This window comes from Lepus europaeus, chromosome 5, assembly GCF_033115175.1.
Source record: "Lepus europaeus isolate LE1 chromosome 5, mLepTim1.pri, whole genome shotgun sequence".
Classification (NCBI taxonomy): Eukaryota; Metazoa; Chordata; class Mammalia; order Lagomorpha; family Leporidae; genus Lepus; species Lepus europaeus.
In genome coordinates, this window is record NC_084831.1 from 20,759,061 (window position 1) to 20,772,562 (window position 13,502).

Genomic DNA, 13,502 nt, shown 5'->3' on the forward strand with positions numbered 1-13,502 from the left:
GAATCAGGTGAAGCACACTTGGAGAAGAGCTGGTTTGGAGCTGGATCTTAGGCTGAGTTGAAATCAGCAGATAGGGGCTAGGCAGAAAGCATCCTGGGCTGCAGGAAGGCATTTACAAAGGCCTGGCGAGCAGGCGATCCCATGGAGCCCTGGAGAATTCTGCCTTCTTATGCTTTCGGAGCTTACGGTTGGGAGCTGGGAAATGGGAAGAAAGGGGTTCCTGCAGACCTGATGAGAAACGTGGGCTTGATCCTGCATTTAGTGAGGAGCACTGAACGGATTCTACACCGGGGGTGGGGAGGAAGGAACCAAGTCTGTGTGGTTTTAAATAAATGAACCCTGACTAGTGTGGAGAGCGCATTGGAGGACAAAAGCACTGGGGGCTAATTAATAAGCTGTTTGGCAAGAATTGAGGTAAGAGGTGTTAACACAAGACCTTCACCTGAAGCAATGGAGGTGAAGATGGAAGAGGCAGGTTTAGGAAGATAGTTTGGAGAGAGAACTATGAGAAACAGATAATTTGGTGAACAGATACATGAGTAGCAACTGAGTGAGTGATGGATAATTCCCAGGATTTTTATTTTTGTGAACAGGTAGATCCTTAACTGAGAATTCAGAAAGAGGAGTTCAGTTTCAAAAGGCTGTTTGAAGCACCAAGAATTATTTATAGGAACTTAGCCTATATAAGGGAGGTTTGAATATGGGCCATTGGTAACGTGTAAGAGTCACTGAGAGGCCGGTGCCGCGGCTCACTTGGCTAATCCTCCGCCTGCGGCACCGGCACTCCAGCTTCTAGTCCCCGTTGGGGCGCTGGATTCTGTCCTGGTTGCTCCTCTTCCAGTCCAGCTCTCTGCTGTGGCCCGGGAGGGCAGTGGAGGATGGCCCAGGTCCTTGGGCCCTGCACCCGCATGGGAGACCAGGAAGAGGCGCCTGGCTCCTGGCTTCTGATCAGCGCAGTGCGCTGGCTGTAACAGCCACTTCCGGGGTGAACCAACGGAAAATGAAGACCTTTCTCTCTGTCTCTCTCTCTCTCTGTCTAACTCTGCCTGTCAAAAAAAAAAAAAAAAAAGTCACTGGGAGTATAAATTATTTTAAAATACAGACCCCTGTGGATCTTCCTCAGAGTAGTTCAGTAGAATCTGGGATAGAATCCAGGAGTCTACGTTGTTTATAAACATGCCAGGTAATTCCACTGCAGGTGATCTGTTTCCAACCGCTATTACGGGGAATTGTTAAAACCATGCTCTTGGATGATAAGAGGCTGAGAACAAAACTCTAGAAGCATTCAATATTTAAGAAACGGACAGAGAACTAGGAAGCAGCCACCATGAAAGCAGGAGGAATGGCCAAGTGAGGAGAAGAGCTTCGAGAAAGGTAGAACGGCAGTGGTGTTGAATACTGAAGAGAGGTCAAGCAAGAGCGCTGTGAAGCTCTTGGCCATTGGACAAGCATCCTAGTGAAGGAGTCGCACACCAGATTCAGGCTTCCAGTTTTGGTTTCAGGACCAGTTTTGGGTGAAACTTTTTTTTTTTTTTTTTAAGATTTATTTATTTATTTGAAAGAGTTAGAGAGGGAGAGATGGAGAAAGATCTTTCATCTGCTGGCTCACTCCCCAGATAGCTGCAGTGGCCAAAGCTGGGCTGGGCCAAAGACAGGAGCCAGGAGCTTCATCTGGGTTTCCCACCTGAGTATCAGAGGCCCAAACAGTTGGACCATCTTCCGCTACTTTTCCCAGGCCTTTAGCAGGGAGCCGAATAGGACATGCAGCAACCTGGACTCAAATTTGCATCCATATGGGATGCCGGCTTCGCAAGTGATGACTTTACCAGCTGCATCATAATGCCAGCCCCTGAAACTGATTTTTAGTGTCGTAACACTCAGATATTGGGGCAAGTGCTGTGGCACAGCAGGTTAAAGCCCTGGCCTACAACACCTGCATCTAGTATGGGTGCTCTTTAAGTCCCAGCTGCTCCACTTCTAATCCAGCTCCCTGCTAATGCACCTGGGAAAGCAGTGGAGGATGGTGCAGGTCCTTGGGTCCCTGCACCCACATGGGAGACCTGGGGGAAGCTCCTGGCTTCTGGCTCCTGGCTTTGAATCAGCTCAGCTCTGGCCATTGCAGTTGTTTGGGGGGTGAATCAGAGGATGGAAGGCACCTCTTTCTCTCTCTCTCTCTTTCTCTCTCTCTCTCTCTGTCTACCTCTTTCTGTAACTCTGTCTTAAAAAAAAAAAAAGATACAAGTCGAGTCACAGGGATATAGTAAAGAACTGGACGAAAAGTTCAAATATGTGGACCTGGTTTCTAGTCCCAGCTTCACTACTAACCAGCTGTGTATCTTGGAGGATGTTAGCTACTAGACCTTTTTTTTTTTAATTTATTTTTTATTTTATTATTATTATTATATTATTTTTTGACAGGCAGAGTGGACAGTGAGAGAGAGAGAGACAGAGAGACAGGTCTTCCTTTGCCGTTGGTTCACCCTCCAATGGCTGCCGCGGCCAGCGTGCTGCGGCCTGCTCACCGCCCTGATCCGAAGGCAGGAGCCAGGTGCTTCTCCTGGTCTCCCATGGGGTGCAGGGCCCAAGCACTTGGGCCATCCTCCACTGCACTCTCTGGCCACAGCAGAGAGCTGGCCTGGAAGAGGGGCAACTGGGACAGAATCTGGCGCCCCGACCGGGACTAGAACCCGGTGTGCCGGCGCCGCAGGCGGAGGATTAGCCTAGTGAGCTGCGGCGCCGGCAAGCTACTAAACCTTGATGAGCTCAGTTTCTACAAAGCAGAAATAGTAGCTTATCTATATACCCCACAGAATTATAAAATGTATATGAGCCCATGTCAAAGTACTTTTTAAACTGCAAGATTCTACTTTTAATTGAGGTTTTATTCTGTTCTTGTAGTTATTAATGAAGCAGTTAATATTAAGGCCAAGAATGGTTTTGATCCTAGGGAAACTAGCTACCCATGTTTCCAGGACCCACAAAATCAACACCTTGGTAGATTTTAATAATTAGCTCTGATATGGAAGAGCTGCTCTCTTACATTTGTCCATTTGACAGACTTTCATTGTGATGTGTTATTAATCTTTGTTTTCTAATGTGTGTCTCTCTATTTTTGCCATTAAAAGCCAGAAAACACTTTCTACATCTTCAATTCAAAATGAAATCCCAAAGAAAAAATCCAAGTTTGAGTCAATCACAACTAATGGAGACAGGTGAGCCAGTTGGAATATGTGTGCGCACGCATTTGAAATGCATACACAGTTTCTTGAAACAAACACATTTTAGGGTATGTCTTAGAGCTAGTCTGTGGCTGTCAGTGAACCTTTTAGGGGTGTTACACTAGCCACTTGATAGTCTAGAAAGCACTACTGATATTTGTTTAAAAATTTCATCTCGTCACTAAACAATAAGAACTTGTAACTGGACTTCAGTGCAGTTGAATTCGCACCCCACTTGATGACTCTCCCACACTAATTCTAGAGAGTCAGGCTTTGGCTGCTTCTCACTGTGATCCGTGGCTGTGTCTGCCTCTGCCAGGCAGGCGGGGCAGAGCCCACTGTGGCTCACTCTGTGAAGGGTAATGCACGCTTCCTGAGCATTCGGCAAGCCAGCCAGTGCAGATGCTGGCTCAGGAGAGGATGAGGTGCATTAAATATTTTTGTTTCGTTTTAAGTCTTTCAAATGCAGATTTTTATTTGTTGCTTTCCTCTCCCTCTCAGTAAAGCTTTCTCTTATGAGCCACTTTGTCCTAATATCCAGAGTGCCCCATCTGTGTTGGTGCAGTGGGCTGCTTTCCAGTAGTCCTGGGGCCAACCCTTATCTTCTTCCTCTAGGCCTGGACATCCTAAAGTGAGACACACCTGACACACTCTTCTCTAAAATCCTTGGAATCATCTCCATTCTGAAAACTCCTCCCATTCATGATTCTCCCTCCCAGCCAGTGGTGGTTATAGGAACAGACCAGCATAAAGACTTTCCAGGCCAGAATTTTCTTTATTCAGGGGAATATAAAACACCTGGGAAATTTATTCTTTCCCATTACATTTTTCATTAACTTGATTTCAGACACTGCAAGTGTCTTTTAACAGCTAGTTTCATTGATTATAAATCTCTAGAATTTAATCTTCTGGAAATGCTTAATTTAGATATACAGATTACATGAGGGAAGGAACCTTAATAAAGACCATCTTTCTGGTCAACTTTGCTCTTATCTGAGCAGCTAAGTGTGGCCATTGTGAAAAAAGTAGATGTGATACAGATTATCCATGTTCTTTGCCAGGTGTGTGACCCTGTAAAAACTGTGTCACAATATGAACTTTTTTTTTTTTTTTTTTTTGACAGGCAGAGTGGACAGTAGAGGGAGACAGAGAGAAAGGTCTTCCTTTTTGCCTTTGGTTCACCCTCCAATGGCCGCCGCAGCCGGCACGCTGCGGCCGGCGCACCGCGCTGTTCCAATGGCAGGAGCCAGGTGCTTCTCCTGGTCTCCCATGGGGTGCAGGGCCCAAGCACTTGGGCCATCCTCCACTGCACTCCCTGGCCACAGCAGAGAGCTGGCCTGGAAGAGGGGCAACCGGGACAGGATCGGTGCCCCGACCAGGACTAGAACCCGGTGTGCCGGCGCCACAAGGCGGAGGATTAGCCTACTGAGCCGCGGCGCCGGCCTACAATATGAACTTTTTGAATGCCTTGTAAAGTAAGTCCTGTGCCTTTAGTTAATTGATTAATTAGATAGTTTTAAAGATTTTTTTAAGAAAGATTTTTATGTATTTGTTTGAAAGAGTTAGAGGGAGAGACAGAATCTTCCGTCCACTGATTCACTCTCATGGCAGCAATGGTCAAGCCTGAACCAGGCTAAAACCAGGAGCTAGGAGCTTCATCTGGGTCTCCCACGTGGGTGGCAGAGGCCCAAGCACTTGGGCCTCCTCCACTACTTTTCCCAGGCCATTAGCAGGGAGCTGGATCAGAAGTGGAGCACCCTGAACGTGAACCAGCACCCATATGGGATTCCAGTATTGCAGGTAGTAGCTTCACACACTGTCTGAATTACATACAGAAGGAGAAACAGAGAAAGGTCTTGAACTGCTATGCCGCAGCGCTGGCCCCAAGTAATTTACTCTTTTTTTATATATATAAAGATTTATTAATTCACTTGAATGGCAGAGTTACAGAGAGGCAGAGGCAGAGAGAGAGGTGTCTTCCATCCGCTGGTTCATTCCCCGCACAGCCACAACAGCAGGAGCTGCACCGATCCAAAGCCAGTAGCCAAGAGCTTCTTCTGGGTCTCCCACGTGGGTGCAGGCCCCAAGGACTTGGGACAACCTCCAATGCTTTCCCAGGCCATATCAGAGAGCTAGATTGGAAATGGAGCAGCCAGGACTCGAACCGGTGCCCATAAGACTTGAATCAGCACCCACTATGCCACAGCGCTGGCCCCTAATTTACTCTTAGAATTTGAAAATTGAGAAAAATTTTCTGCCACCACAAAAATTATTTTCATATATTTACAAGTTCCAATTGAATGTTCTGCATTACTAATCTTAACATTCTATTCTTGTTTGCATTTTTTAAAAAAACTAATAGCTGGAGTTGGTGCATGTCACAGTGAGTTAAGCCGTGACCTGCCGTGCCAGCATCCCATATGGGCACTGGTTTGAGTCCCAGCTGCTCCACTTCTGATCCAGCTTCCTGCTAATGTGCCTGGGAAAGCAGCAAAGGATGGCTGAAGTCCCTGGACCCATGTGGGAGACCCAGAAGAAGCTCTTGGCTCCTGGCTTCAGCCTGGCACAGCCCTGGCTATTGTGGCCATTTGGGGAGCGAACCAGCAGATAGAAGAGCTCTCTCTGTGTCTCTCCTTCTTTCTGTAACTCTACCTTTCAAAAAAAAAAAAAAATCTTTAAAAAGAAATTCATAGCACAAGATGGTTAACATTTTGCTATCTTTTTTTGCATTTTCCTTCTTTCAGTTCACTTTGAAAAAAATTCTTTTTTGTTGTTTTTCACAATCTTTTTTTAATGTTATATAAACCCAAGTCTTTTTTATTACATAAGTTTTCACAATCATTTCTATACCAAGTATAATCAGTATTGTTTCTGAAGCTCTATTGCTAGAGTTTCCTCACGGTTTTTTAAGATTTATTTATTTGAAAGAGTTACAGAGAGAGAGAGAGAGAGAGAGAGAAAGAGATCTTCCATCTGCTGGTTCACTTCCTAACTCCCTAAATGGCAGCAATGGGCAGGGGCAAGGCCAGACTGAAGCCAGGAGGCTCATCCAGGTCTCCCACGTGGGCAGTAGGGGCCCAAGCACTTGGGCTATCCTCTCCTGCTCTTCCCAGGCACATTAGCAGGTATGTGGATTGAAAGTGGAGCAGCCAGAGGGCCAGCACTGTGGTGCAGCGGGTTAAAGCCCTGGCCTGAAGCACCGGCATCTCATATGGGCGCCAGTTCTAGTCCCGGCTGCTCCTCTTCTGATCCAGCTCTCTGCTATGACATGGGAAAGCAGTAGAAGATGGTTCAAGTTCTTGGGCCCCTGCACCCACGTGGGAGACACGGAAGAAGCTTCTGGCTCCTGGCTTCGGCCGTTGCGGCCATCTGGGGAATGAACCAGCAGAATGGAAGACCTCTCTCTCGTCTCTACCTCTCTCTGTAACTCTGTCTTTCAAATAAGTACAATAAATCTTTAAAAAAAAAAAAGAAGTGGAGCAGCCATGACATCAACCAGTGCCCATATGGGATGCTGGTGTTACAGGCCATGGGTTTACTTGCTATGCCACAATGGTGGCTCCTGCCTCACTGTTTTTAATTAATCACAATCTACTTTGCTGGTCTCACTGTAATAATATTCATAGCCTTTTAAATTTATGTTCCTGGCGCTGTGGCATAGTGGGTTAAAGCCTGTGCCTGCATCACCGGCATCCCATATGGGCACCAGTTCTAGTTCTGGCTGCTCCTCTTCCAATCCAGCTTTCTGCTATGGCCTGGGAAAGCAGTAGAGGATGGCCCAAGTCCTTGGGCCCCTGCACCTACGTGCGAGACCCGGAAGAAACTTCTGGCTCCTGTCTTCGATCGGCATGGTTCTGGCCATTGCGGCCATTTGGGGAGTGAACCAACAGAAGGAAGACCTTTCTCTCTGTCTCTCCCTCTCACTCTCTGTAACTCTACCTCTCAAATAAATAAATAAAAACCTTTTAAAACATTTACATCCTTATTCTTTAATTTTTACTTGCTGTGTCTTCTGCAGTTGCTCCCTAACAGTTTTGCCTTGTGCTTTCTGTACCGCATTCTTCTCCTGCTTGTTCAATATTAAGACATGTTTAAGGGACCAGCATTGTGATAGCGGGTAAAACCTCCACCTCCAATGCCAGCATCCTGTATGGGTGCCGGTTCTTGGCCTGGTTACTCCATTTCTGATCCAGTTCCTACTGATGACATGGGGAAGCAGAGGAAGATGACCTAAATGTGCCCCTGCCACCCACGTGGAAAACTTGGATGAAGTTCATGGCTCCTGGCTTTGGCCTGGCCTAACACTGGCCATTGCAATCATTTGGGGTATGAAGTAGCAGATGAAAGATTTCTCTTTCTGTCTCTGCCTCTTTCTCTGTAACTCTAAGTTTCAAACAAATCAGTGAATCTTTAAAAAAATATATATATATATATATATATATATATACACATATATATAAATATTCCTGTTTTTCTTACCTCTTATTCTTTATCTATTAGACTTCTGTATCTTTTTATAAAAAAAAAGATTTATTTATTTGAAAGAGCTACAGGGAAGGAGAGGCAGAGGCGAGGGTAACAGGGAGGGAGAGAGATCTTCCATCCACTGGTTCACTCCCCAAATGGCCACAACGGCCAGGGCTGTGCCAAGCAGAAGCCAGGAGCCAGGAGCTTCATTTCGGTCTCCCACATGGGTGCAGGGACCCAAGGACTTGGGCCATCCTCTGGTGCTTTCTCAGGTGCATCAGCAGGGAGCTGGCATGGAAGTAGAGCAGCCAGGACTTAAAATGGTGCCCATGTGGGATATTGGTGCTACAGGCAGTGGCTTTACCTGCTACACCACAGTGCCGGTGCCATTCTTCTGTATCTTGCAGACTGTGTTATCTTGGCTTTCTCTAATGGTTTCCTACTTAAAAGCCTTCCTCAATATTTTCTAATTTTTTTATTGAAATTGTAGTAAACAGTTCTTAATTTGAAGAAAATCTGAGTGAATTTCCAGTTTTCTTTTCCTAGAAAAATGTAGCATTGATTCTTTAGTCATGTTTGTCTGTTGTTCTGTAGGCAATAAAAAAGCCATCTTAAAAGTGGGTGTCGCAGCAGGCACACCTTGTGGTTTATTGTTTGAAAAGGACTGCCTTTTCCTTATTCTCCTTCTGAAATGTGCCTTAAAAAATTACTCTGGACCAGTGTGTTATAGGGAGGCACAGTTTTTGGTTCAACCCAAGAAAGTCTGTCTTAACATTCAGAGGTTTTAGAAAAGGCAGGAAGTTGCCTGAAGTGGTAGTGAGTTCCCTGTCATTGGAAGTATTTGGTGAGAGACTGGCTTTTCTGTCTCACCGGTGGAGCCACCTTTTTTCATTTCCAGCAGTTTCTGCTGAATCAGGAACTAGAGCTCGAGAGGTGAGACTCTAACCCCAGCCAGACAGGATGGATTTTGTTAACAGTGCGTTGGTGTGGACTGAATCCTCTTGAGAAGCAGGTAGCACAGAGCACTGGGGATATTCAGGACAACAGAAAGCTACTTGTAAGCTTAGTTATGGGGTTTTTAGTTTAATTTTTAGTTCTGGGTTTAAGTGGACTGCATTAGGTTGAAGGAAACAGGCCTGTGGTGGGTTTTGACACAGATGAAAGACAGCAGATAGATGGGAGCTTCCAGATCTGAAACTGGTGAGACTGCGGCAGTGCCTTCAGCCTCTCCTGCATGCCGTATTCTGTGACTCTGCGTTTACTTTATGTTGCCCAGTAGCTCTGCTCATTCATCAGTAATGAAAGCATCGATTCATTCTTCCTTTGATATTCATCTCATGTCGACTGGGGTGAGGCAGGAACATTCTACCCAAGGGTGATGTCTTCCAGTTGTGACAGAAGCACTTGACTTGGCAACTGTGAGGAAGTGTGTCTAGTGGTTAGACTTGCTATTTGGAGTTTCTTCCTTCGTGAGAAATGCTGGTTACTGGATGTGGTTTAAAACACGGGAAAGAACCTAACACAAGGGGAAACTAAGTTGTTGCTGCATTGGCGGAGGGAGCTGGGAACCACAGTTCCAGTGTCTGCTTAGGAAAAACAGCGAGGTTTGTGTTTTACTTTGAAGATTGTTCTGGGAAAGTCAGGAGCTCCCTTTGAGAGTTCTGTAGAGAAGGGCGTGATTTGGCCTTCTTGGCAGTGATCCTTTTCTTGGGGGGAGGGAGGGCCTGGGACACCTGTGACCAGCTGTTAAAAAAGCTAGGGATTCTCATCCTGAAAACTTCCTGTGGTATCTGTGGACAGGATTGTAAATATAATACCAGGGCTTCCTGGATTCCCTGAGACTGGTCCTGGTTAAGAGGCTGTGGAAAGGACAGAGGCCACTTCAACAGAGTGGAGCCTTCTGGTGCTGTTACTTGGAGGAAAACCAGCTGAAAACCCAGATTGCAGACTGTGGAGTCTGCCACCTCCGTGTTCCTTTCCTAACTGTCAAAGAATTCTTGGTATTGGAAACGACAGCCAGCAGGCCAGTTATAACGTAGGGGAAGCTGACGTCCTTCCCATTACCTCCAACTTTCTCGGAAAGGACTGACTGCTCCTGGAACAGAATGTGGCAACTTCTCCACAGCCACACCACAGTGCAGTGCTTTGGGGCAGAAGACAGAGAGCTGGAAGGTGAGCTGTGGGGAGAGCAGTGTGGAAAAGTGAATAAGCTTGTAATTTAGAATCTATCCTGAATTCTAAGGAAATACTTAGTCATTGCGAATCTTTCATGACCCTGAAACTGTGCCCTTGGCTCTTGGGATATGGCGTTCTTTTAAGTCCTGAATATGAGGGAAGATGCTGTGGGAAAGTTGCTGGTTGTGGTTTTGGTTGGTGTGGTCATGAGCACACCTGGGCCTTTGGCAAATGCTGTGGAGCCTGGCATGTGTAGAGCAGTGTGCTCTTGATGCTGGGAATTCAGAAAGTTAATCCTGCCCTTGAGGAGTAGGGATGGCCTAGGATGTGCCATAAGGAGGAGGAAAGTTTATCTCTCCAAGTTACAATTTTTTCCCCCCATCCATTTTTCTATTCAGCTTTTCTCCAGATCTGGCTTTGGACTCTCCAGGCACTGACCACTTTGTCATCATTGCCCAACTGAAGGAAGAAGTGGCCACTCTGAAGAAGATGTTGCATCAGAAGGATCAAATGATTTTAGAGAAAGAGAAGAAGGTATGGTTTAGTCATGCCTCTTAGACCGGAATGATGCAAGGGTCAGATATGTGGCTGGATGAGTCAGCTTTTTATTACTACAGCAAAATGCCAGGGCAAGCTACTTAGGAAGGAGAGGGAGGATTGCCTAGCTCACAGTTTTGGAAGTTCAGGTTCAAAACTGGGTGGCCCCATTGGTTTGGTGTCTGTTGATAGTGGTGCTTTAGCAAGAGAAACAGGCTGACCTTTCTACTCATTCCTCTCATGAGAACTACTTTTGGGGGACACACCTCCGGTGACCCAAGGCCCTTCCACTAGGCTTACTTCCTAAATACTGTAGTTAGATTAAGTTTCCACCCTCTTAGTAACCTTTAACTTACGACTTCGGGTTTTAAGTATCTGTATGAGTTTGGGAGTCACACCATGCTCATGTTGGAGAAGCGGTGCAGGATATGATACTTGTTGGATACTTATAGTTGATGCTTTGAGAATGATCCCATGGCCAGATTGGGGTTTCCAGAGAAGAGGCTAACCGCCAAGATGCCCCACGGGGTGCTGTGACCTTGGAAGGTGCACCCCAGTTAAGGGGGTTCAGAAAGCTTATGGAGACAATGGTCAGCAGCTGGAAAGAACTGGGAGAGGACTTTTAAAAATTTTTTTTTATTAATAACAGATTTCCTGCATTCCATAGAGTTCCAAGAAGACAACCATACTTCCCTCCTCCAAAGGCCATTTATTAACCAAGCTGATGGAGACAATGTGTAAAGCCAGTGTTCATATCTTAATTCCCAGAAGGGCCTATAACCACATACTATCTTCAGCATCAGCTGCCTAGCAAGATTGTGATTGGAAGGTGCTGAATGAACATGGAGTTGGGACACAAAGAGGCAGTTGTGTAATTGTAGTGTTTAATGCTGTCAGACTAAAAGAACCAGAAGTCTCCATCTCTGTGATGGGGATGACCATGTCTGGGGAACAGTAATGCTCCAAGTGTGTGGGCCGGGGCTCCTCCTTCCTGGATAATGTTCAGGTTGTCTTCTTCCAGCATGCTGACGACACTGCTGCCATTGCTGACAACTCCCTTACTAAGTGACCCATTCTTTAAACACATTAATATATTGTGTCTTTTTTTTTTTTTTTTTTTTTTTTGACAGGCAGAGTGGATAGTGAGAGAGAGACAGAGAGAAAGGTCTTCCTTTTTGCTGTTGGTTCACTCTCCAATGGCCGCTGCGGCCGGCGCATCTCGCTGATCCGAAGGCAGGAGCCAGGTGCTTCTCCTGGTCTCCCATGCAGGTGCAGGGCCCAAGGACTTGGGCCATCCTCCACTGCCTTCCCGGGCCATAGCAGAGAGCTGGCCTGGAAGAGGGGCAACCGGGATAGAATCTGGCGCCCCAACTGGGACTGGAACCTGGTGTGCCGGTGCCGCAAGGCAGAGGATTAGCCTGTTGAGCCACGGCGCCGGGCAATATATTGTCTTAATTAATATTTGTAGTGGTAATATTCCATCTTCACGTTAGAATGTCTTTTTTTTTTTTTTTTTTTTTTTTTTTAGATTTTATTTATTTGAGAGAGAGTTACAGACAGTGAGAAGGAGAGACAGAGAGAAAGCTCTTCCATCTGCTGGTTCACTCCCCAAATGGCCACAACGGCTGGAGCTGCATTGATCTGAAGCCAGGAGCCAGGAGCTTCTTCCTGGTCTCTCACAGGGGTACAGGGGCCCAGGAACTTGGGCCATCTTCTACTGCTTTCCCAGGCGATAGCAGAGAGCTGGATTGGAAGAGGAGCAGCTGGGACTAGAACTGGTGCCCATATGGGATGCCAGTGCCACAGGCAGAGGATTAACCAACTGAGCCACAGCTCCAGCTTCTAGAATGTCTTTTATATTTCTTGTATCTTTACATTAATATCTTCGGAATAAGAGCAGTTTTATTCTGTTCTGAGAATCGTCCTCTTCCTTTAAGGGAACTTTTTACATCCTTGTTTTAATTCATGTTTATTTCTTATCCTATTTTCAGATTCTTAGTAACTCACTTTTACCTTAATATAATAACTAGAATAGTTAACCTTTTTGAATTTTTTTTTTTTTTTTGACAGGCAGAGTGGACAGTGAGAGAGAGAGACAGACAGAGAGAAAGGTCTTCCTTTTGCCGTTGGTTCACCCTCCAATGGCCGCCGCGGTAGCGCGCTGCGGCCGGCGCACCGCGCTGTTCCGATGGCAGGAGCCAGGTGCTTCTCCTGGTCTCCCATGGGGTGCAGGGCCCAAGCACTTGGGCCATCCTCCACTGCACTCCCTGGCCACAGCAGAGAGCTGGCCTGGAAGAGGGGCAACCGGGACAGGATCGGTGCCCCGACCGGGACTAGAACCCGGTGTGCCGGCGCCGCAAGGCGGAGGATTAGCCTGTTGAGCCACGGCGCCGGCCAACCTTTTTGAATTTTTAAAAAAGATTTATTTTCTTTACTTGAAAAGCAGAGTTACTGAGAGAGAGAAATCTTTCATCCACTGGTTCACTCCCCAAATGACCACAGCTGCTGGGCCTGACCCAGGCTGAAGCCAGGAGCTTCCTCCAGGTCTCTCACATGGGTGCAAGGGCTCAGGCCCTTGGGCCATCCTCCACTATTCTCCCAAACATGGATGTTGCTTTTGTTCCTGGCTCTTCAGCTGCTTTATATATGTATTAATATTAGCTGTGTAAGTAGAAATTGTTATCATTCATAGATGAAGAAGGCCTCCAATATTTTTCCTCTAAGGGTTCCAACCATCCTCTAGTTCTGTTTTTGCCCTGAGAGACTTGTGCCAAGTTTGGAATGCTATGATTCCATCTGAATGGCTGACAAAGGCATTTACAGTGTTCAATTCTTTTTTAAAAAAAAAAAAAAACTTTTATTTAATGAATATAAATTTCCAAGTACAGCTTATGGATTACAATGGCTTCCCCCCCCCCCCCAATTTCCCTCCCACCTGCAACCCTCCCATCTCCTGCTCCTTCTCACCTTCCATTCACATCAAGATTCATTTTCAATTATCTTTATATACAGAAGATCAATTTAGCATATATTAAGTAAAGATTTCAACAGTTTGCACCCACACAGAAGCACAAAGTGTAAAATACTGCTTGAGTACTAGTTATA

The 13,502-nt window shown here is 46.1% G+C and overlaps 1 protein-coding gene across 2 annotated transcripts in view; it reads left to right on the top strand.

Annotated features, from left to right (window-relative positions):
* FAM76A (family with sequence similarity 76 member A) overlaps positions 1–13,502 on the top strand; it is a 32,623-nt gene that overhangs the window by 11,955 nt on the left and 7,166 nt on the right. The window contains exons 6-7 of one of the 2 annotated variants that reach the window (XM_062190743.1): positions 3,126–3,212; positions 10,259–10,394. In XM_062190743.1, the coding sequence (XP_062046727.1) occupies positions 3,126–3,212; positions 10,259–10,394 (223 nt within the window). The remainder of the gene's footprint in view (positions 1–3,125; positions 3,213–10,258; positions 10,395–13,502) is intronic. The other variant, XM_062190744.1, reaches the window with a different exon arrangement.